General features: G+C 41.8%; 2 protein-coding genes across 2 annotated transcripts in view; both read right to left on the bottom strand.

Annotated features, from left to right (window-relative positions):
• The window catches only part of LOC124788801 (peptidoglycan-recognition protein 1-like), a 66,638-nt gene extending 59,628 nt beyond the window's left edge, over nt 1–7,010 (bottom strand). Inside the window, exons 1-2 of the mRNA XM_047256083.1 lie at nt 6,994–7,010; nt 6,608–6,747 (exon numbers count right to left, since the gene is read on the bottom strand). Coding sequence (XP_047112039.1) covers nt 6,608–6,747; nt 6,994–7,010 — 157 coding nt within the window. The remainder of the gene's footprint in view (nt 1–6,607; nt 6,748–6,993) is intronic.
• Nucleotides 7,011–12,714: 5,704 nt separating this feature from the next.
• The window catches only part of LOC124788800 (peptidoglycan-recognition protein SC2-like), a 29,717-nt gene continuing 17,923 nt past the window's right edge, over nt 12,715–24,508 (bottom strand). The window contains exon 3 of the mRNA XM_047256081.1: nt 12,715–12,950. Coding sequence (XP_047112037.1) covers nt 12,715–12,950 — 236 coding nt within the window. The remainder of the gene's footprint in view (nt 12,951–24,508) is intronic.

The raw sequence follows: 24,508 nt of genomic DNA, 5'->3' as shown, positions 1-24,508 counted from the left end.
TAATGCGGTGCGTTTCGACTGAAATAGGTGTCCTAATATTTTCAGACTAGTAATGTTTATTGCTGAATAACACAAATTTATGCTCTACCAAGTCCATATTTATTTAAAAACTATTCTATCACTCTTAGTTCTCAGTCATACCACAATCTTCACACGCAAAGCAGCCAGAAGTTTGCACAAGTCCGACCTGATTGACTACGCGGTCTCACAGTCACTGATCTGCTACTCTGAGTTTTACATTCAGCCTTTTTCAGTGGTCTTTATAACAAAAGATGCTCGCCAAATACTCTGTAATTAGTACCGAATACGCCACGCGGAATTGTCACACAGGCCGAATGTTCACACGTGGCTAACTTTCCAACAAGACAATTCCAAAATTCCCAAAACTGTCCCTAAATGCAACTGCTATTACGGCCACAAAATTTGGACGCGAGAAGCCAACAATTTATTTTACACATAATAAAAACGGAAGCGTTCAACATAACCTGCACGTCCGATAGCTGACTAGTGACTCCATTCATCCAGCCTCATTCATATACAAATGTTATAGTAATGTTTAATAAACGAAAACGTAAAAACAATAATTCTGGAAATATTCTTTAGATACAGATTTTACTCCAGCTGACTTTCTGGCTGGTCTGTTACAATAGCAATCACACCTAGACTTACGTCATCAGCGAAGTGGGGAAATACCCTAGGACCATTTTCCCACGACAGGCTTTTGTAACTCTTGCAGGTTACTTAAAACGGTATATAATGCAACATTAAAATTTGATGAATGTCCCACGTACACACTCTCATTTACTCACATTTACTCCCACAACAATATGAGAAACAAATAATAATTTTGTGTAATTTTTATATTACGAAAACAAAAAATATATAAATTCTTAATATGAAAATCTCCATTAATTAATCCTGCACACTGAGAGTTCTGTTTATGTTTTTTAAATGATACCAAAGGTTAAACTGTTGTAGTTCCTAACTGAATTTAATTCCTTACGTGTCGGTTTTTAACTTTTTAAATAATTTATCTCTACCTCTTAAACTATGATAGTTACAATGTTGAAATTTTTATACAGTTTCCTCCTGAATAACAAAAGGTAGTGTGCCGATTTTGGAAATGATTGAATAATATTTAATATCGTTTATTTAGGTCCTTATAGATGGTGAATGTACGCTGAAGTAAGAGACACTGACAAGGGAACCTCCCCATCGTACCCCCCTCAGACTTAGTTATAATTTGGCACAGTGGATAGGCCTTGGAAAACTGAACACAGATCAGTCGAGAAAACAGGAAGAAGTTGTGTGGAACTATGAAAAAATAAGCAAAATATACAAACTGAGTGGTCCATGGGCAACATATGCAACATCAAGGATAATCTCGGAGTAGGAGCGCCGTGGTTCCGTGGTTAGCGTGAGCAGCTGCGGAATGAGACGTCCATGATTGAAGTCTACCCTCGAGCGAAAAGTTTACTTACTTTATTTTTGCAAAGTTATGATCTGTCCGTTTGTTCATTGACGTCTCTGTTCACTGTAATAAGTTTAGTGTCTGTGTATTGCGATCGCACCGCAAAACCGTGCGATTAGTAGACGAAAGGACGTGCCTCTCCAATGGGAACCGAAAACATTTGATCCAGGAAAACACGTCTGATATATTCTATACGACACTGGTGACGGCATGTGCGTCACATTACAGAAATATGTTGTCCCTAAATTGCACACTTGGCGAATGGGTAAAAAGATTCTTCTACTTTGCACGATTTAGGTTTTCTTGTGGATGTGATAATCACTGCCAAAAGTGATGAAAACATAAGAGTGTGTCACATAAACTGCAACGAATGAATGCAACAGTTTCACAGACGCACACTTTTCTCTGTGCTCTGTCAAAACATATGTTTTTAACGTTTTCAATTTTTTCCGTGTGTAGACAGTCGAATCCGGCATATGTCCAAGCAAATCTGAACATGTCCTGGAATTTTGGAGAGCGAAATTGATTGTGTGTGAGTGCCTGAACTCTGATAATTGTCCGAAAATAAAAATTTGAACTTTTCACTGGAGGGAAAACTTGAACTTCCGACCTCTTGTTCCGCAACTGCTCACGCTAACCACGGGACCACGGAGCTCCTGTGCCCAGATTATCCTTGATGTTACCTATATTGTCCATGGACTACTCAGTTCGTATATTTTGCTTAGTTTTTCACAGTTCCACACAACTTCTTCCTGTTTTCTCGATTGATCTGTGTTCAGTTCTTCAAGGCCTATCCACTGTGCCAAATTATAACTAAATCTGAGGGGGGTGCGATGGGGAGGTTCCCTTGTGAGTAGCTTTCCCACGGCAGGCAGTGCTACGTGCACGTGTGTCTCCCGGGTAGGCCGCTAGATGCAAGCCCCCAAAGTTACATGCAGCAAGCAATCCTAAAACAACGTTCGCTCGGAACAACTTACAACGCTACAATCGTATATCTAAAATTTTTGTAATCTTGGTGATGAAGTGCCAAAATTTGTACCTTAATTAACGAGAAACGAAATACTTCGTTGTATGAAACATCAGATTCCATGAAAGTATAGTTTTGGTGGCTATTGCCCGTTTAAGGCAATACTCACCTGTTGTTATTACGTTTCAAGGAACAACCTTATTTAAGATGTTTAAATGAAATATTAAGGGTTGAGTTTAAAAAATGAAAAAAAGTAACGAACTTTCCTGTCTTAATGCTATTTTTTATTTTTTTATGTAATTTGAATGTGCAGTTGCAAGTGTGCTGTTGTAGTTGATTTATGCTTCAGTTGATCGGAGCGCACCCCCCTCTCCCCATCACTTTTGCTCTCCTTCCCCCCCCTTTTTTCACGTCATCTGACCAGTTCCCCCCACCTGCTCTCGGGTGTGGTATGTCCTATTTGTGCCAACTTTTTAGTGCATAAGTGAGTGTTCAGTGTTGTGCGTCTTTCCACAGTGTTTCGAACAGAAATCATACTGTCGCTTGGTGTGCATTTTATATCTCTTGCGAACAGAACCCAGACTGTCGCCGTGTTTCTTAATTGTCTGTCTATTATTTTTCTGCTTCCTGTGTGTTTTATTAGCATCATCAACCCTATGTTTTATGTTTCAAGCTTCTGAATTTTTCTGCCATTTTACCTTTAAGTCACCGATTTTATCGCCAACTGTTATTATTTTTTATTATCTTCATCTTTTTAAACCAAATTCTGTAGGCTGAAGAGCGGCGTAATAAGCTGCTGCCAGCCCGCCCCCTTTAGGGGGAATCGAAACTCGATAAAGGAAAAAAAAAGAAAAAAAGCGGAGCGCAGTGTATTTCCTCCGGGACGGTGGGAGGTGGCATCGGGGCTTGACGACTTGGCCGTTGCCAGTGGAACTGTGTTTCTTTAGACCGGGCTCCATATTCCTGGCCTTCTGTCTTGATCTCGTTCTTGAGTATTGCTTTTCCTTGTTCCTGGTTCTGTTAGATCGTTAAGCTTTGTAGTTCGTTCCTTCGCCGCCTTAGTGGGTGCCCCTTTCGCTCGAAATGTGAATTTAAACTTGTAAAATTGGGTCATTCTGTAATTAGTGCCCGATCAGATTGCTGAAGGCTCCGCCTTATTAACTCTGTATTCCCTTATCAGCCATTTTTATCACATTTGTACCTTGTATGCTGATTGTGAAGTTTAATTCTTATAAAAGAGGGTTTCAGGTGCGTATGTTCTCTGAGAAAGTTAGATGCCGATGCGCTGTTTGTATTAATTGTTTGTTTTTTAATTAGTGCCTACCGGTACTGGCACTACTTGGATTATTCCTTAGTCAGAAGTTCGTGTGCCTGGTGTCTTCATTGCCGAGCGTTGTAAAGTCTTAGTTGTCTTATTGTTACTTGTGTGCATTATGTTATGCATTAGTGTTATACCTTGGTATTAATTTATATTGCGAAAGAGAAGTCTCTGTACTGGAGAGCCTTGCGGGTTCAGAGTTTGACAAGTTTTGATTGTATGAAGTATTTACATCAACAGAAATTTTCTTAATGTTTTATGCATTTGTTATGCAGATTTCAACAGGGTCCTACTGCTTCCTGTCGTATTACTGGACGCAAATAGCACGTCCCACGTGTTACCTGTCACAGTCGTATCTAAAAGAATCAGGGGTTCCATATAACTCCAACTGCACACACCCCTCATCATTACAGAACCTCCACCAGCTTGAACAGTACCCTTCTGACTTGCAGGGTCCATGGAGTCATGCGTTGTCTCCATGCCCGTACACGTCCATCCACTTGATACAATTTGAAATGAGACTCGTCCGACCAGGCAACATGTTTCGTCATCAACAGTCTAAAGTCGGTGTTGACGGGCCAAGGCGAGGCGTAAAGCCTTATATCGTGCAGTCATCAAGCGTACACGAGTGGACCTTCGGCTCCGAAAGCTCATACCAATGATGTTTCGTTCAATGACTTTCACGCTGGCACTTGTTGATGGCCCAGCACTGAAATCTGCTGCAAATTTCCGAAAGGGTTGTACTTCTGTAACGTTGAACGATTCTCTTCAGTCGCTATTGGTCCCGCTCATGAAGGATCTTTTTCCGGCCGCAGCGATGTTGGAGATTCGGTGTTTTACCGGATTTCTAATATTCACGGTGCATTCGTGAAATGGTCGTATGGGAAAATCCCCAGTTCATCCTTACCTCGGAGACGCTGTGTCCCATCGCTCGTGTGTCGACTATAACACCAATTTCAAACTCACTTAAATTTTGATAACCTGCCATTTTTACCTGCCATTGTTACAGCAGTAACCGATCTAACAAATGCGCTAGACACTTGTGTCTTCTATAGGCGTTGCCGACTTCAGCGCCAGATTCTGCCTGTTTACATATCTCTGTATTTGAATGTGGATGCCTGTACCAGTTTCTTTCCCGCTTCAGTGTAGAAAGTGAAGGTTGTTTCAGTTGCTTTAGCAGTATTTGCCAAATGAGTTAATGGTACAAATTATATGTCTGAAAACCATAGAATCAGCGGGAGGTAACAGGAACGAACTTAAAGCAAAGCTGATTCAGTTCTGCGTACAGCCCAGTCTTCCGATAGGTCACCAGTGGAGATCCAGTTCTAGCATAAAGCAAAAAGCCCAGTTTACGTGACACCATTAAATTTTTCTTCTCCATTTTGCTATAAATTCACATGACCTTGGTTTCTTATTGCAAAGCACATGGCTGCAGGAGTAGTACGACGAGACCCATTTAAGGACACAGTATAACAATACTCTTTTCACTTCCTTCATTTACCTCAACATAAAAGCATAATAGCATGGCACATTGGTATCAATATAGATATTACAGACTACAGTAACTTGTTCTTATCGGGAAAACTTTATTTAAATCAAATGCGATAGTAAAAGGGAAAACTGAAACTGACAATATATTAAATTTATAAATTGGAGGCACCGGCAGTCAGCCTGTGAAATATAACACACATAATAACTAACAGCATAAATTACCAAGAAAAATTGAATGTTTATTTATGAATTCCTCAACGTTAAACAAGATCGCTCCTAGGCACCGCTTGCGAAATTATATCTCAACTGAACTGAAACTTCAGATTCAGATATCGCAATTCCATAAAAAAAACCTCAAAACCATGCAACTAATCCCTTTGTCAAGGGGTCTTTAAACGAGACGCAATTTTACAGCATTCAAACAAACGTATTGTAGAGAAAACTAGAAAAAGGAACAAAATCCTTCAAACAGCAATTTTAGTTTACGTAATCTGCAGCGTGATGAGCCTAGTAGAATCAGTACCCTCAACTTCCTCTTTCTTAAGAATAACATGATTTACAACAATTTTATTTAAAGAAAACACTTTGTCATCGAGATCGTGTTGTTGCACTACGGCACCACTGAGAGAGCGTAGGCCCCAATGACTGCGTGCAACGGCGGAAGCACCAAAGTCAGCGTTGGACACGACACAGACAAACAAGTTGCACTCTACAACATACGAAAAAAAAATTTATAGCCAATCGTAGTGGCTCTTGTGAAGCCGTGGGCCTTTTACGCAACGCTAATTTTAGTAAACACTGAATTAAGCGAACAGAGTAGTCAATTACTTCGGTAAATACCAAAACTCCTCCTATTGTGGCCCATATAGACCAGCTTTCTGACAAGGAGGTGAAAATTAATCATCACTAGTCGGATTCTACCTTTCCTCCTTTCCAGCATATTAGTATTAAAATACACATCTCAATTTATAGAAGCACTGGGCGTTTAAGAGGCTTAACTAACCTAAGTAACACCGAAAACAGGTAACGTGCAGCAAGCAGATTTGGAATTTACAGTATTTGTAATGACACCTCCCAGACTGAATGAAGTTTAAGAATCACTAACAGAACTACAGGAGCTTAGCGTTTCTGACTGGCTTCACATTAAATCTTTTTAAATGTACGTGCCTGGCACGACCATAGAAAACTTATTTTAAACATACAAAAAAACTGAGTTATATACGCATAGCAATATAGAAGGAGCAGAACTCGGGCACTGCTCAACCAGAAAGTAAAATTGTGCAATCACAACAAGGCAACAGAAAAATAGCTGCCAGAAACTTGGTATTTAGGAGCACAGAACTTAGAACGGTTCACTCACAAGAAAGGACGCCGTCTGTAACAGCAGCGAGAGGGTTGGATACACCGCGTGATGCCACAGGACGGGACGAAGCCACACCAGGCCTAACCGCCCACTGACAGGAACGGCTTCCACTGCGGGCGCTGGCAGCCCCAGTTCCGCTACGCCAACACGGCCTCCCACCCACGCGTCACGCCAAACCAACAGTCGGTCCCGCACTGTTCCAGGGCTGACTGCTCCTGCGACCGACATTAAAAGTCCCTCGAACCGCGCTGGAAACCGACCTGTCAGCCCGTCATAGCTCGCTCTTTTTTAAACTTCACCTGCCTAATCACGCTACGGCAAAGCAAGCTAAGGTGAGGAGCCGTCAGAGATAAAGAGAAGGCGTCACCTCTCAAGCCACTTACGGCCAACGGAAGGTCATGTTAGCGTCCTCATGCTACAGCAAATGAGACATCAAATTATTAATCATACAAAAACTTCCTATACAAATATACAATATAAAACTCCCACAGATAACACATTCAACGATTTAGCACTTCGTTTTCGTATATTCAAACTGTGAAACATCGCAAGTTTAAAAGTGTAGTTTCACACTGTAAACACACACACAATGTTTCACATAAAATAATCTGTCTCTAGATCTACAAGACTACTCTGCAGTTCACACTTGAGTTTCGTAGAGGATTCATCGACCCTCATTCATCCCATTTCTCTACTGTTCCACGCTCCAACAGTGCACATGAAAAGCAAACACTTACGTCTTTTATGCGAGTTTAGACTTCCCTTATTTTATTACAATGGTCATTTCTCCCTATTTAGATAGGTATCAAAAAACTAATTTTCGCATTCGCGGCAGAAAGTTGGAGACTGAAATTTGTGGAAATATCACGACGCAATGAAGATTTAATGTTGGTAATTTTTGCCTGACAAACATTAGTATACGCTCAATAGTAAACGTATGATGGCCAGAAGTTATCAAACAATTGTAATGTAAAAGAAATGAACCGTCGCATAGCAGCGACAAAATCTATTATTGTTTGTCTTTGCCGCTCCTGTCCGGTGACTGTAAATCTCTATGTACACATATCGATTAATGATATAAAACGAATTCTGTTGTTTCAAATGAGGCTTTGAGCGCTTCACCTTTTACTGTTTCTGTTCCAAGAAAGGGGATGCGGACTTGCTGCTTTCCACAATCTGTGTTTTATAATTTGTGGAATATATTCTGTAAATGTACTAATTGTCTTCTCAATCACAGAACATATATGTTTATGTAATTAATTACGACCAGGCACCATCAAGAGGACATTAACCTCAATTATTGGCTATTGTGTGCAAAGCTTTTGTTAATACGCACCAGCTATTGTAACTGTAATATAAAACGGTATGTAGCATTAAAAAAAACGTGTGTTGTATATGAAGTGTGCTTATTTAGACAAATTATCCTTAAGTATCTCCATCTCCTCATTACTTGAATATTAATCACTTTGTATCAGTTTACCTCCAGAACTTACGATCACGCTGATGGACCGAACGCAGCATTGAGGTAGTAGGAACATTATCGTTTTACTATCATTTCTGAATCAATCCTTTTTAATTCTGTGGTGTTGTTTTTCTTTTAAAGTCAGTAAATCTTTTGTTCCCTTAGTGTCGACCCGGGTATGACTGCATACCGGTCATGAAAACGCGCGCAAATGATAATGATGCTCTATGTCCATAGAAAGGCCGATATTTAAAAAATATTTATCAGGTGAAATAGTCATTACAGTGACTTGTTACGATGAGACAATACAATCAATCTCTGATTCTGTTGCCAGGTTACACACAAAATTTCATTATATTTTCAACACTATATTTTTTTATAACACTTCACTTGGTGCCCAAAACGAAACTGATCAAAAATCATTTCATGAATGTGTTCAAAAAATTTTAGTGTTCGTTCTAGTAACTGTTTCATTCTTTCATGTGGATACAGTTCATCCGAGAGAGAGTGGGAAAAACCATTGAATCGATCCGGAAGAACGAACACAGGAAATACCAAAAAACACGAGTATCCAGCCGTACAGCTATCAAGACAGCAAAAAGTAAGTGAAATTTTCATATGCAGTAGCCAAGCTTTCGTAGTGACGTAGCATCTTTCGGGTTGATCAAAACTTAACCCTGTCTTTTCCCGCCTTGAAACTGATTTATTTCATTTTTTCCATAGTCAAGTCTTCGGTAGTTAAATTCAGGAAAGTGTATTATTATTGTCAGTGTAGAGCAAAAAATTTTACAATACGGCGGATAGTTGAGAACACAAGTGGTAAAAGGTGTGTCATGTAAGAGATAAGAACCATCTTGTCTTCTTGAGGTATGTGAACGTCAATTGTTAGCCACAGTTAAAGTTTGATTTCAAGTCCCAGCAAGCCATAGCACTACGTCACAGACAAACGACTGACTACAGTGACAAATAATATCGGTGGCATCTTGACGTTTGACAAATAATTCACGGACATGGCTGATGATAAACAGCGGGCACAGACAAAAGCAGATGACAGCGGTGATTCGAATGGACCTCCCTATCCATTACGATGGCGCGCGATAGGTATACGTGCGGAGGCAGAATAAACCACGACTGAAGTTTTGGAAGCCGGTCCCGTTTTTTGAAAAAAGTGACCTGACTGCAATGGTCGAATCAATAATGGAAAGCGATTTCGAAATTCAAAGACAGAAAGAAACACAGACAAGGGAATGTGAAAAGCAGGAAAAAAATGGATAAAAATGCCCGCAAAGACAATGAGAAGGCCGAAAGACGGCGCAATAAAGACGCGGTCCTTGCAAATCTTCATGAGAAGATAGAATCACTAAAAACAGAGTTACGAACTGACCTTCATTAGAATGTAGAACCTATCAAAACTGATATAATTTTAGTCAAGTCAGGTATAAATTCTGTAAAAACAGGCATAAATTCAGTAAAAACAGACCTGCAAACAGAGATAAATGACCTAAATCCACGGTTAAACAACGTAAAGACCGAACTAAAAGCAGACATAACAGCTGATTTAAATACCCAGTTGGGTAACGCACAAAACCAAATCAGTAGTCAGATCAAGGCCATGAAGTTAGAAATTGACACACAAGTAGAGTCGAAAATAGAGGACACACCCAAACGGTTAGATGCCAAAATCGAAGCAGCCAAGAGAGGGCAAATTCGAAAGTGATGGAATACCATCAACAATTTGCGACATTGAAAGAAGATTATAATGAAATTTCTGATGAGGTAGAGGGAGTTAAAACCGCAGTAGACACGATGGAGCACGTTATTGATGGTCTCTCCAAACAGACTGAGACTCTCAATATACAGGATCAAGTGAAGAATATTGTCAAGGCACATGCCGAAGCATTGTCCGGCGCCTACCAGGAGTGGATTAAAAGCAAAGACGGAATCATAGAAAAGAGGGTCAAGAACGAACTAAGTGAAACTGTCAAAAATGTAACTTTTGAAATACTGGTAGCCCCCGGAATAAAAGGAGAGCCTGTCCTGTCAGAATTAGTGCAGGTAAGACGAACGTTAGCTCAGGATCTACTTGAATGGCGTCAACAGATTACAATATAATTATGTTTAAACACTGACATGTTCGCACTCTGTATTTCAAATTGTTGACTGTGCTAGGCTGGTAAATATGTTTCTACAGTTGTTGATTTAGTTCAGATTAGATGGAACACTATTGCAACAGGAAGAGCTGACTAAGTAATAGAGATGGCGACTCATCTCATACGGGTGCTAAGTGTTTACAGTAATACATTGTAGTAAAAATATCGTGATATTAAAATTAAAGTTTGTAGAAGTCCTTTTGTGGTGTGGTAAGCAGAATTTTACTGCAGGACCACCTCTCTTGTAATATGGATAACAAGAAATAAAATACCGAGAAAAGTGCCAATCAATCGAATAAAAGTAGTCGACTGTATACTCATAATTTTGTAGACAACTTTATTCTCTTTTCTTTTATGTCTAGGTACGTAATTTTCACAGATATAGGTGTAATGTACTCGTAAAGTTTAGGTAGAAATGTTTGACAGATGAGCATGACTTAACAATTACAAATATGTCAGACGAGACAGAAATGGTAAATTATTTTTATAAGACTGGAAACGATCGCATCAGAACATTAGAGATATTGAAAGTTCTAAGTTATTATATATTATTAGTCCTGTTGGTACAGTTCTGACACTGATCATAGTCACAGTGACCGGGATAAAAATACCTGAATTCAAAATTCGAAAATTTTATTTAGAGCGTAAAACGAAACATTGTTAGTAGTTCTGCATTATCACTTACGTGATAAGTTGGATGCGAAGCGCATTTGTATATTTCCGTTCACGGCCAGCTGGCTGTGTTCATTGTGTCAGTCTTAAGAAGCTATTAATTAAATTTGAGCTTATGACGGGAGCACATGTAGACAACAAGCTGTCCTTTCGTATAATCAAGTCTGTGCAGTTAACACTGGTACACAGTGCCAAGGTCTTCCGAACAGAGCTGCGATGTAAGATCGCTTAGTTTTTAAGCAGTGGTAGAAGCCGTCTTTGCAGTTCAAATTATGGAAATTCAGGTCGGCCTGCTATCCAGACAACTATTCATTTTTATGCCCAAATACGTTTTGACACATCTGTGCCATCATCAGTTGGTACTTTTATTTAGCATCAGCAAGCACCAAGCACACAACAGAAAGACAAAAAAATGTATTTTGTGAACTAAAAATGTGTGAAGTTGTGAGTGTGGTGCAACTAACCAATGTATATATTTCTACAACACATGAGAAAGTAAATGAGTATAGGTGACTCGAAATTAACTCATTAACTTCCCATTGTAGATGTTCAATCATGTGGAGTTAAAAGAACATCATGTACGCTATGACTGTAGAGCTTTCTTAGTTCACAATTGCACTTTTTCAACCTTATGGTCATTAGCAGGAGGTACTGCAGAAGATTCTGTTTCAAAATACGTCGAACTTTAAAATCCTCCGACGTGTTGACACGTCATCGTCAGAACTGAGCCTTTTCACTGTTACAATAGACCAGCATTGATAGAGTGCGAAGCTTTGTACATCGTGAAATGATGTAAATTACGTAAAATATTGCCAATGTTAACATCCTTCACAAAAATCTCAGTAAACTGATTCTCTTACAGATGAACGCAGGCAATTAGCACGAAAATACCTTCACAAATGACCGCATATAAACACTGTCTACGAAAATGAGTTTACTGCGATTCCACTAAAGGGTATTAACACTGGTAATAGTTCATGTAATTTACATGATGTTGCGCTTGTTCAGTGCTACTGTGCTGTTAGAGTGAAAATGCTCAGGTCTGACGATGACGTGTATACATGAAGGAGGATTTTAAAGTTTGACAAGTGTTGAAGCAAAATCCTCTGCAGTATCACTCGATAATCGTCTTAAGGCCGAAACTGCAGCTGTGAAATAAACAGCTTCTAGTGTCAACGGAGAATATGATGTCTTTTAAAAAGTACGTATTTAGCTGTAAGCAATCGCAAAATACAGTCGCTAAACATTTTTTCGCACAGCAAAATTTTACTGATAGTTAAATGGATTTGTTAACTCGCCAAGTTCCCTCACGAAAAAACATGTCATTTGTAGATGTCAAGCTAAAGAATAATGTAAAGTAACTTCTACAGAACGTAACATTTCAGAGCAGGGTGTTCTGACGCTGGCCCGCCGGGTGCTGGCGGCCGTGCTGTTTGCTTGCCCTCGCACAGTTAGTACATAGAGGCCATGTGCCAGGCGGCCCCTTTGCCCGTCCTCTGCGCTTGCGCTCGGCCGCCGCATTGCGTCTGCGTAAGGCTTGGTGCTGCTCGTTCCCCCTGCCCAGATGCCCATCAAGCTGTAACAGCTGTACAAGAGAACAGATAATAATCGCAATAGATTTGGTAAGCCTCCCTTTCATTCCAAAAATTATTATTTGAAATATATTTGCATTTTGCAGAATCTGACGATAGGGCAAATGTGCGTAAACGCACAATGAGAATTCACATAATTCGCATGCTAAGAATGGGGTAGTCCCAGTTCCCTGTTAAGGGCAAGTCTCTGCAAGCGGCAGCACTTCGTAGCTGCAGCGTGTGTGGAAGTCACGCCGACCCGCGGCTGGCTGCGGCCGGACACTCGCCGTCGACGCAGGGCTGCGGGTCCGCCGTCCAGTTGCGGAGCCGCTGCAGCCAGCCGTAGAGCGCGTCCCCCGGACACGTGGTGTTCCTGGCCTGGCGGTGGCCCAGCACCTCGAAGCTGGGCCGCAGCTCGCCCAGCGCCACGCCGCACCACATCAGCTGCTGCAACGCCTGCAGGGCGGCGTCGTTGGGCAGGCGCTCTGAGGGGAAAAGACGGAACAGCATCAGAACTTGAGGGTCTCATACCCATACTGCATTGTCACATATGGTGCTTACGGAGAAAAAATGTTCACATGTGTGTGAAATCTTATGGGACTTAACTGCTGAGGTTATCAGTCCCTAAGCGTACACACTACTTAACCTAAATTATCCTAAGGACAAACACAGACACCCATGTCTGAGGGAGGACTCGAACCTCCGCCGGGACCAGCCGCACATTCCATGACTGCAGCGCCTCAGACCGCTCGGCTAGGAGATCGACACAAGAGTGGAAGCGACAGAGAACAGCGTAAGAAGGCTTAAAAAAAAGTGGAAAATGATTCAAGTAATAAAACATAGATTCGCTCAACTAGGCTGTTCGGGTATTTCCGGAACCTTTTAAGATATCGTAATTTTGAATTGTTCAAAATGGTTCAAATGGCTCTGAGCACTATGCGACTTAACTTCTGAGGCCATCAGTCGCCTAGAACTTAGAACTAATTAAACCTAACTAACCGAAGGACATCACACCCATCCATGCCCGAGGCAGGATTCGAACCTGCGACCGTAGCGGTCGCTCGGCTCCAGACTGTAGCGCCCAGAACCGCACGGCCACTCCGGCCGGCTTTGAATTGTGAAAAGTCCTCCATAATCGACCTATACTTTCTTTTTATAGCTGTACTCGCTGAATACGCGGCGTCGCCTGGAAATGTATTCATTCTAGTCTTCTTCTCCTCTCTCCTCTCTCTGTCTGTCTCCTCCTCCCACCTCTCTCTGTCCAACTGCTCCTCCACTCTCTGTTGATTTTCTACTTCCCCTGTATCTGTCTTCTCCCGTACCTCCAACTCAGTCTTCCTCTTCCCCCTCTCTTTGCCAGTTTCCTCCTCTCCCTTCTGTCGGTCCATGTCTGTCCTCCTCCCCCGCTGTACAACATTTCCTCTTCCTGTTTCCTGTCCATTTCCCCCCTCCCACTCACTCTGTTCGTCTCCCCTTCCCTTCCTCTCTATTTCTTCCACCTTCTGTCTCTTTCCGTCGTCCACTCTTCACTTTTTCTGCCTGTTTTCTTCTCCTCCTCTCTTTGTCCATCTTCTCCTCCCCTGTCTATGTCGATATCCTCCTTTCCCCTCACTCTCTGACCATTTCCTCCATCCCTAACCCCCTCCCCACCTCTCTCCTAACGTTATCACGCTCACTCCAGTGGTAGCTGGTGGTTCTTATACACAGTGCATTTCTATCCACATCATAATTAATATGTGTACCAAATATGGTGAAATCGTTTCAGGTATTTATGATGATCTCTTTAACTACGGAATATGTCATAATGTTTGATATAAATTTCACATATTTTTTGCATATCTGTATGTACACTCCTGGAAATGGAAAAAAGAACACATTGACACCGGTGTGTCAGACCCACCATACTTGCTCCGGACACTGCGAGAGGGCTGTACAAGCAATGATCACACGCACGGCACAGCGGACACACCAGGAACCGCGGTGTTGGCCGTCGAATGGCGCTAGCTGCGCAGCATTTGTGCACCGCCGCCGTCAGTGTCAGCCAGTTTGCCGTGGCATACGGAGCTCCATCGCAGTCTTTAACACTGGTAGCATGCCGCGACAGCGTGGGCGTGAACCGTATGTGCAGTTGACGGACTCTGAGCGAGGGCGTATAGTGGGCATGCGGGAGGCCGGGTGGACGTACCGCCGAATTGCTCAACACATGGGGTGTGAGGTCTCCACAGAACATCGATGTTGTCGCCAGTGGTCGGCGGAAGGTGCACGTGCCCGTCGACCTGGGACCGGACCGCAGCGACGCACGGATGCACGCCAAGGCCGTAGGATCCTACGCAGTGCCGTAGGGGACCACATCGCCACTTCCCAGCAAATTAGGGACATTGTTGCTCCTGGGGTATCGGCGAGGACCATTCGCAACCGTCTCCATGAAGCTGGGCTACGGTCCCGCACACCGTTAGGCCGTCTTCCGCTCACGCCCCAACATCGTGCAGCCCGCCTCCAGTGGTGTCGCGACAGGCGTGAATGGAGGGACGAATGGAGACGTGTCGTCTTCAGCGATGAGAGTCGCTTCTGCCTTGGTGCCAATGATGGTCGTATGCGTGTTTGGCGCCGTGCAGGTGAGCGCCACAATCAGGACTGCATACGACCGAGGCACACAGGGCCAACACCCGGCATCATGGTGTGGGGAGCGATCTCCTACACTGGCCGTACACCACTGGTGATCGTCGAGGGGACACTGAATAGTGCACGGTACATCCAAACCGTCATCGAACCCATCGTTCTACCATTCCTAGACCGGCAAGGAAACTTGCTGTTCCAACAGGACAATGCACGTCCGCATGTATCCCGTGCCACCCAACGTGCTCTAGAAGGTGTAAGTCAACTACCCTGGCCAGCAAGATCTCCGGATCTGTCCCCCATTGAGCATGTTTGGGACTGGATGAAGCGTCGTCTCACGCGGTCTGCACGTCCAGCACGAACGCTGGTCCAACTGAGGCGCCAGGTGGAAATGGCATGGCAAGCCGTTCCACAGGACTACATCCAGCATCTCTACGATCGTCTCCATGGGAGAATAGCAGCCTGCATTGCTGCGAAAGGTGGATATACACTGTCTGTCAGTGTGATCATGTGATGTATCTGACCCCAGGAATGTGTCAATAAAGTTTCCCCTTCCTGGGACAATGAATTCACGGTGTTCTTATTTCAATTTCCAGGAGTGTATATTTCACCCGATTCACTAGCGAATTTCGCATATGCTTTACACATTTTACACTTAATTTACACGTATTTCACCTGTATCCCTAGCAAATTTCGCCCTGCAGTTTCATTTTCGCGCAGCTCAGTGTTTATGATGTCGTATCTCCTGAACTATGTGCTGTTAAGTTAGATAATTTTGCAGCTACATCCAGTGGTGTATGTGACTACCGTTACAAAATGTGTTGTGAATAGAATGCGTATTAAGAGATAATTCATTAAAGCGTCATACATTATGGGGCAATTTTTCACCCATCTCTGCCGTCGTTTCTCCTGAAATAGATCATTGTACACCCACCAGTCTTTTCCTTTTCTCCGTTCCTCTGATCTATTCCTCCCCATCCCCCCCCCCCCCCCACACACACACACTTTCCTCTCCCTCCCCCACAGCATCTCGACACTGCATCTGGCAGCCTCATCTGGCTAACACTCCAACAGGAAGTGCTGACTCCTCTCCCCCCACCCGTATCTTGCTATCCCTCACCCTTTCCTGACATATCCTGGACTGCTACTTGTATTCGATGTGTTGTACAATGGTCTGGTTTTTTTAGGTACGTTCAGTAACATATGTGTATGCTGTATACGAAATGTTCTGCGAATAGACTTCGCAGCAAAGAAGTAATAAATTAAAACGCCACGCATGAATCGACAGTTTTACAAGATTCTTAGTATTTGGCGTCATAACTTCGGAATAATGTGTAGTACAATGATATATTTTAGCAGATACTTGTGAATACTATGTGCAAAAGTATCGCGAATACGATTAGCGGTAAAAAAGTAGTAAATTAAAACATCATACTTCATTTGGCAGTTTTACTGCAAGAACAGCAAAAATGTAGTATACGATAAACTTATTTTTCTTTGATTATTTTGTGGCCGTTGTTGGTGAGAAAAGTTTCATAAATGTTTAAAATATGTGTGCAGAGTTTGAAGCAAGTCACTAAGCGCCCCCATTATCAAATACTGTGTGAATAAACTATGGGTATTCGCACGTCGTGGGCTACACTGCTTTTTCACCCCTACCCCCACCCATTTGACAGGTATGTGGCACTTGCTGCGACAGTGAGTGATATGTGTACCAAGTTTCATTGAAATTGGTCGACTGGTTTAAGAGGAGATGTGGAACAAACATATATACATGTACATCAATTTTTATATGTTCCAAACCGCTGCGCAAAAGAACGGGATTCTCCGGTGTTCATACCTCGTGTTCTATTAGTGACAGAAAGGTAGGGTCAACTGTCTTGGATACCCTTGGGCTAGGGACCATTTGTATATGCAACTGGAGGAGATGTCCTTCGTGTCGCTATCCTATAGTCCAAGGTCAAAGTGTGAATAGGACACACTTCCTCCTGCTTAGGTAAATGTAGGAAATCACTATGTTCTTTTTGCATCTGATGTAGTGTACGATGGAGACGGTTCCTTCTAACACCAATTTTTTTTCGCCGTCACCAGCGGACCAATAGCCAGTGGACAATTCCAAGACGGCTATGCACAGCAAATCGCTGAAAGTTTTGCAATATATACCCAGGATTCCTATCTCAAAATACCATGATACCGATGTCCAAAGTGACCATGATGGTGCACGTAAAATAAGCACGTAAATTTTTTTAAATAAACTACAGCCGTCATATCCTCTGATTTAAACTGACGGATGTACCCATGATGAATGAATGATGCATTTGCTTAAATTTTACGCGTGCAATCCGAAACAATTATATTACCTGTAGGCCTAAAAAATGTTGAAAACATGATTTTTGGTACCAAACCCCAACCGCGGATTCCGACAAGGCTGTGCGCAGCTTATGGCTCACCTTTTTTCGATATATTCGTCAGATCCCGATCTCGAAAACACTTAAATATTTTCTAGGTATCCTTATCTCTGTCCCAGATGCAGAGGTTCAAAATTTTCCTATTGGTACATGAAATATATACACGTAGAAATTAAACAGATTGATTGATGACGCGTATATCCGTGATAAACCCATGATTTAATTAAATAGACGGGTATGCCCCGAATCAATGCCCGAATGGGTGAATAAATGAATGAAGGAGCGAATGATACATTTTCGTAAATTCATGGACTATTCCTGAGGAAACCACAAAAAGGCGATTTTCACAATGTTTCCGCTGTCAGCATTTGGTCAAAACAGCTATCCATAGCAAATGCCTGTAACTTTTAGACTATATTTCTAAAATTCCAGTCTGTAGCAACAATGAAAATTTTCTAGAAATCTTTTCCCATTTTCAAGATACAGAGGTTCAAAGTTATCCTGCCTGTGGGCGTAAAATACGCAAGTAAAATGCGATGTGAGGTGAAAATGTAGTTTATACGGCTACGTAGCATGGAGGAATATGGTGTAAAGTGTCTCCGTTACCATCAGAATTGTTCTGGGAATTCCACGTTGTAGTGCTTGAAAAAATTACATAAAAAATTCCTGTGCACGTAAAATCCGATCTGAGGTGTAAAATTAGTTCTACGTTATTTCAATTATGAAAATTAGTGACCCATATGAGTTATATGAATGACATGCCCTGCCGTGGCAGGGAAAAGAAGGGAATTAGCGGAAAGATGCTTCTACAGCAGCACAGAAAACGCGAGTGTGCTTCTCTTTATTAGACGATTCTGGCCGAAACGTGGGGTATGAGCTGCCTCATTCTACCTTCCTTGGCATCTATAAAAATTTTACGAAAAATATCTGCATGAGAACATATTCGCGGTTTTTTATCCTGAGAGAGAAGTAGACAGCGGCAGAAGGAGACGGAGAAGTAATAAATACTGAAAAGTAACTGACAGTGGTTGCGATATAGAAAGAGCGAAAGAGACAATGACAGTGTGGAGAAAGAGAGGGACTCATTGGCAGTGGAGTATAGTAGACAGTCAGAGTATAGTAGACAGTGCTAGGGCGTCATGCCACGGACTGCGCGGCCACACCCGCCGGAGGTTCGAGTTCTCCCTCGGGCATGGATGTTTGTGTTGTTCTTAGCATAAGTTACTTTAAGTTTTAAGTTGTGTAAGTCTAGGGACTGATGACCTAAGCAGTTTGATCCCTTAGGAATTCACACACATTTTTGAACAGTGCTAGGAAAAGAGAGGAGACAGTGCCAGTGGGAGAGAAATAAAGAGAAGGAGAAAGCGGAAGTAGGTGAGAGTCAGTGATAATGACAGAGTATATGGCAATGACAACGAAGAAGAGAGGGGTAATGATAGTGAGAAGGCGCAGCAACATTGAGAAGGAATGGGTGGGATAGTAGAAGCAAGAAAATAGAAGAGGGAGAGAGTGACAGTGAGAGGAGACAGTATAGTGCTAAGACAGATGGAAGGCGATTATGGCTGAGAGACAGGAGGCTATGACAGTTGGAGGGCCACCATGAGATAATGACATTTAGTTGGGCCGAATGAGTGAGTGGGAATGGGAGTGAATGGACGTGAGAGATTTACAACCATGGTCTAGTGGGTGAGAACGAGTTAGAGTTAGGGCAGCTCGTGGGAGTGAGAGATAAGTTGCTTGTGAAAAAGAGCAGAACATTTTCGCATGTAAATCGTTTTGAAAAAAAAAATTATGGCGCTAAGGAAAGGAGAATGAGATAGCTGGTACCCCACTTTTCAGTCAGAGTCTTTTAACAAAGAGAAGCATATTCGCTTCTTTCATGCTCCGATAGGAACATTTTTCCGCAGGTAATATGTATGGATTAACTATGGAGATATTGGTATCAAATTTGTTTTTTCATACGGAATTGAACTAATTCTTACTGATATGGTAATTGCAAAACAGGCGAAATTAAAGGATTTTTACTCGTCGAAATCCAAGTCAGTTTCGGAGTAATTACAATATTTAGTACTTAGTATTTATCTATTTGCACATGAAACAGATTGCTGTCTCATAGGAATTAGTGTCTTCATACTCAAATGTCACGTCGGATAAGAAGGAAAATGCGTATTGCACCATCGCGATACCTATATAACAGATGCACAGACCTAATCTACCTGCATTGAATCTATGTCGTTCGTGTGTGCCAACTTATTGTTAGTTTGAAAATAAAAGAATTTCACAAGCCAAGAAAAACTAGATATGCTACTGCTTTACAGTGAATAAAGAACAAGCGTGCAAAGAACGGTGCGAATGAAATAAGTGTTAGGGTAGCTGCTGCTTATAATTTACGTGTTAGCTCCAGAGAAACTGCAAGTGCCTCTCGAATAAGTCATCCCACCGCCGTTCTCATTTTTTGCATAAACAACAAGTTCCATCCGTATTGTGCGTCACATTACTAGCGGATTCACCAGCGCCACTGCAGAAGACATGACACATTCTGTCGCTCTGTTCCGATACATCACGACAAGAGATTTTCCCTTCAAAGCCTTCTTTCTATCGACGAAACTACCTTTATAAATCATGGAAAACTGAAGATAAGAGTATATCGTGCTCGGCCGTTCGGAATCCGCAGGCAGGGCAGCTGAAAATCGGAGCCAACCGAGTGTGAACGTTTGGTGTTAAATTATTGGACACTGCATGATCGGTCTTTAACGGGTAAAAGACCTATAGAGTTTCATATGGAAATGCTACCGGCTCTCTTAGTGAAAGTGGCACTTAAAACACCTAAATGTTTGTTGTATCAGCAAGCTACTCGCTTGTGACTGCGAAAGCACTCACGCAGCTCACTTCCGATTGCTGGATAGGACGTGAAACCATTATCAGTAAGCCTGCATGTTCGTCTGATCTAATGTCAATGGACTTTTTTTTCTGGGGTGAACTCAAAGGTGAAGCTTATGTAGAATATCCAACGAGCAAAAAAGATCTAAAAATGGAATTTGGCCTCATTTGCAATGATATTTAAGGTACTATCACGCCCCCCCCCCCCCCCCAGGAGTAAAGCTAAGAACCCACCCCTGTGGTTAATTCATCCGGTACAACACACTGGCCACCCTAGCTGTCGTATTCGCAGCATTGAAGGCACACCTAGAATTCAGTTAATCACAGGAGAAGCTCGATCTCGCAGACTATTAACATCAGACTACACCAAATACTTATTTAGTCCTCAGAAGCACTTAAAACGTCAATAGAAGTAGCATGTTCAATAAAAATTGCGAATTAAGCGACCTGGTGTCCGGTCGTGCTTGAACCATATTATGTCAGTGCAAATACGGCACAAAATTGCAAATGGTGTTTGCGAACTCATTCTCTATCTCTCTCCACATAGTCCTGTTAACTGGCATTTAAACAGTCCTGCTGCATTAGAGGAAAACCCAACGCTGCTGACGAGCGTGAACGGTAATTTGTGGTACTGACGTCTGCACTTGTTGACAACATTTTCATCGTGTGCAAGTCTCTCCTCTTCAAAGCAGTATTATCGTGAAACAGAAGGCTGTCGTCCCCACGTACTTCCAGATACAAATTTCTGTTACTTACCTGATACGTCACATTGATAATGAGGAAAGTAAACATTCCGGGTGTGACTTAAGTAGACATTTGAAGAAAATATACTCTATTTCTAATTACTCCCGGTAAATGTTTACTCATATAACAAATTACAGGAGTTCGCATTACATTTTTAACAATCCATAAGAAGTTTGGAATAATTCAGAATAAATTTGAAGGTTTGACAAATCTTTTAAAAACAATGTGATGGGCACTTTTACTCGCAGCGACATATTGTATTGCTCCTCTTAGCGCATGACTACGTCCATAAATGAGGGCAGCAGACTCTACGATGCGACCTAGTATCTATTCTCGCCTGCATGAATCTATTCTATACAGCATAACTGAAAATCTAAAGACGTAACATCAGAAGCTCTCAAGTTATAAAATCGTGCTATCAGGGCGAATCTACAGATTAACAAAAGGTTTTCCCCATAGTTATCTTGGAAGGATAGTCTCTATTGTCAGTGGAATGAACTTTAGCTGTTCAAGTAACGTGTTTTCTAAAATGTTTCAGTGTCATCCCAAGGTTGCTGTGCAGCCCCTAGATACATGACACATAAGATACAGAATGTGTTAGACTTTATCAAGAACACCCTGCACACTGCTTGTCACGCGCCAAGTGGATTGTGAGTAAGGAGAGGTTTACATCGGTAAGACCAGTAAGCCTGTAGCAATACGCATCCAGGAACACGAGCACTACATTCGACTTACATAGCACAAAAGTTCGACGGTGGTTGATCATCAGAAAGACCGCGAAGAGAAAATAAAATTCAGTGACACTTGTGTAAGACCAGGGAGGCCATTAAAACGTCCGAACAAAATAAACAGAAAAGATGACTACAGCTTCTTCCACCCTCAGTACCAGCTGTCAGAGCCCATCAGGCCGTACTAGCAACTTAGGGTTGGACGAAGGCGGTACTAGTGGTCATCAGATAATGGTGTTAGGAAAATGCAGATATGGATGAAGAAGGCATTGATGGACAGACTCGAAAGTGACCAGTGAGAAACTGCTGCTACGTTTCCGATTTCCTACAAGAATAGAACGAGAAAGGATCAAACCCTACCACCGTTCCTCATTTGCTGGTGACTGATGTATCGACGGTTTTTGTGATTGGAGATTTACTGTGTAGTTTTTACGAAAGCTTTCTTTATAATTTCTTATTTTAGGTTTTTGAACGACTTTAATAATATTTTAGTGATAAGAATAGAGCAGTCACCAACAATGATCAAGTTCAAAGCAACCGAACATGGGATATAGGACTCTTTGGAGGACTAAATAAGCCTGTGATAGCGTACTGTTAAGTTACTACCGTTATTACCGTTACTGTTTCGACTACTGTTACTAGTATGATTACTGGCCATGCTCCTTGTCAAATGTACTTAATCGTGTGAGTCATTTATGTGTTGTGAAGTGAACTTCTTGAAAATATGTTGCAGAAAAGTATTTCATAGTGTTTTCGTGTTCTGAGTACTTGGAAATCCTAATCTTTGAAGACAGTGCCACTGCCCAAGCAAGCACCTAATTACAAAAAGAAATTAATTCAATAAAATCCAGATCTAAAGGACTAAAGCAAACGAGAAAAATAGTTCCAAATCATGGAGTTTTTTCTAAATAATAATTCGCAACGAAAAGTCAGAGACGTACCAAGCATTCTTGAGAGCTGACTCGCAGCGACTGCAAGGGAATGATATATCCGACAACCACCATTAACATTTCTAAATAATTTTGATACAAGGCCATTCAAGATATTTAGTATGAAATGCAGTATATTTTACAGACTAGACTTTAAATACTAAGTGAATTATTGCAGAACTGTGACTTTAGATAACTAGTTAGTGAAATAACACATGCTGTACAAAAAACTACTTTTTGCAAATCTGTGAAGTGAACAGGAAGGCAAATGATCTGTCAGATTATAAACTTGAGGCCTCATACAGAAGAAAGCATTAGTTCTGTGTCACGACCCATCATGGCTTATCTTCACTGGAGCAATAGACAACAACAGATCCGCATACGTTCGTCACAAGAAATCAGTACAACAGACTTTCTCAATTCTTCCCATAACAACAGTAAATTTCTGTGGTAATGCACGATTATGGTGAAATATTATTGGATCCTCGCCAAACACAGTACGTCAGTAGACACTGGGAAAGGTTACTTCTACCGTGGCCTAAATGTCGATTTTATTCATTTAGTGACAGCTATTTCACTACGTGACATGACTCTACGCTTAGAAATCTTTGTCAGTTGTCTAAATAGTAAAAGTCTACGCACTTACAGGTGGAAGAGGCTGATATTTAATAAAACTAATACTGAAGGCTATAAGGAAAATGCGGGGCAGTATCAAAGCAGCACTGCTGGCTGTAAAAGAAAGAGATGATATAAATGGAGTGTTTGGTAAAGGACTTACAAGAAGCCACTGTGAAATAAAGGAATTAGGATATTAGAGACCTGGATAACAGTGATATTCATTGGTATATGTTGTTGAGTTCAGTTTTATGTATGTCTCCAAGCTGATGTATCCTAAGAATGTATCAATAACTATTGCATCCTACATTCATTTGAACCCGCTCACAGTATTCACGTCTATGTCTCCCTTTACAAATTTTATCATCCACACTTACACAACTGACTGTTCCCTGATGCCTCAGGATGTGTTCTGTCGACTGATCCCTTCTTTTAGTCAAGTTGTTCTGTAATTTTTTCTCCAGTTCCATTTAGTACCTCTTCAATATATAATCGATCTGCCCGTCTAATCTTCAGCAGTTTTATTCAGCATCACATTTCAAAACTCCCATTCACTTCTTATTTGTACTGCTTGTCGTTCACGTTTCGTTTCCGTACAAGGCTACAATCCATACAGATACTTCCAGAAAAGGCTTCCTAACACACTGCATTACATGGCACCAAATTCCACATTTTCATAAATACTTTTGTTGGTACTACCATTCTGCACTTTATATCTACATCTACATTTATACTCCGCGAGCCACCTTACGGTGTGTGGCGGAGGGTACTTATTGTACCACTATCTGATCCCCCCTTCCCTGTTCCATTCACGAATTGTGCGTGGGAAGAACGACTGCTTGTAAGTCTCCGTATTTGCTCTAATTTCTCGGATCTTTTCGTTGTGATCATTACGCGAGATATATGTGGGCGGTAGTAATATGTTGCCCATCTCTTCCCGGAATGTGCTCTCTCGTAATTTCGATAATAAACCTCTCCGTATTGCGTAACGCCTTTCTTGAAGTGTCCGCCACTGGAGCTTGTTCAGCATCTCCGTAACGCTCTCGCGCTGACTAAATGTCCCCATGACGAATCGCGCTGCTTTTCGCTGGATCATGTCTATCTCTTCTATTAATCCAACCTG

The sequence above is a fragment of the Schistocerca piceifrons genome, chromosome 3, assembly GCF_021461385.2.
Source record: "Schistocerca piceifrons isolate TAMUIC-IGC-003096 chromosome 3, iqSchPice1.1, whole genome shotgun sequence".
Taxonomy (NCBI): Eukaryota; Metazoa; Arthropoda; class Insecta; order Orthoptera; family Acrididae; genus Schistocerca; species Schistocerca piceifrons.
Note: the sequence above shows the minus strand (reverse complement) of the source record. Positions and strands in the feature narration are given on the sequence as shown.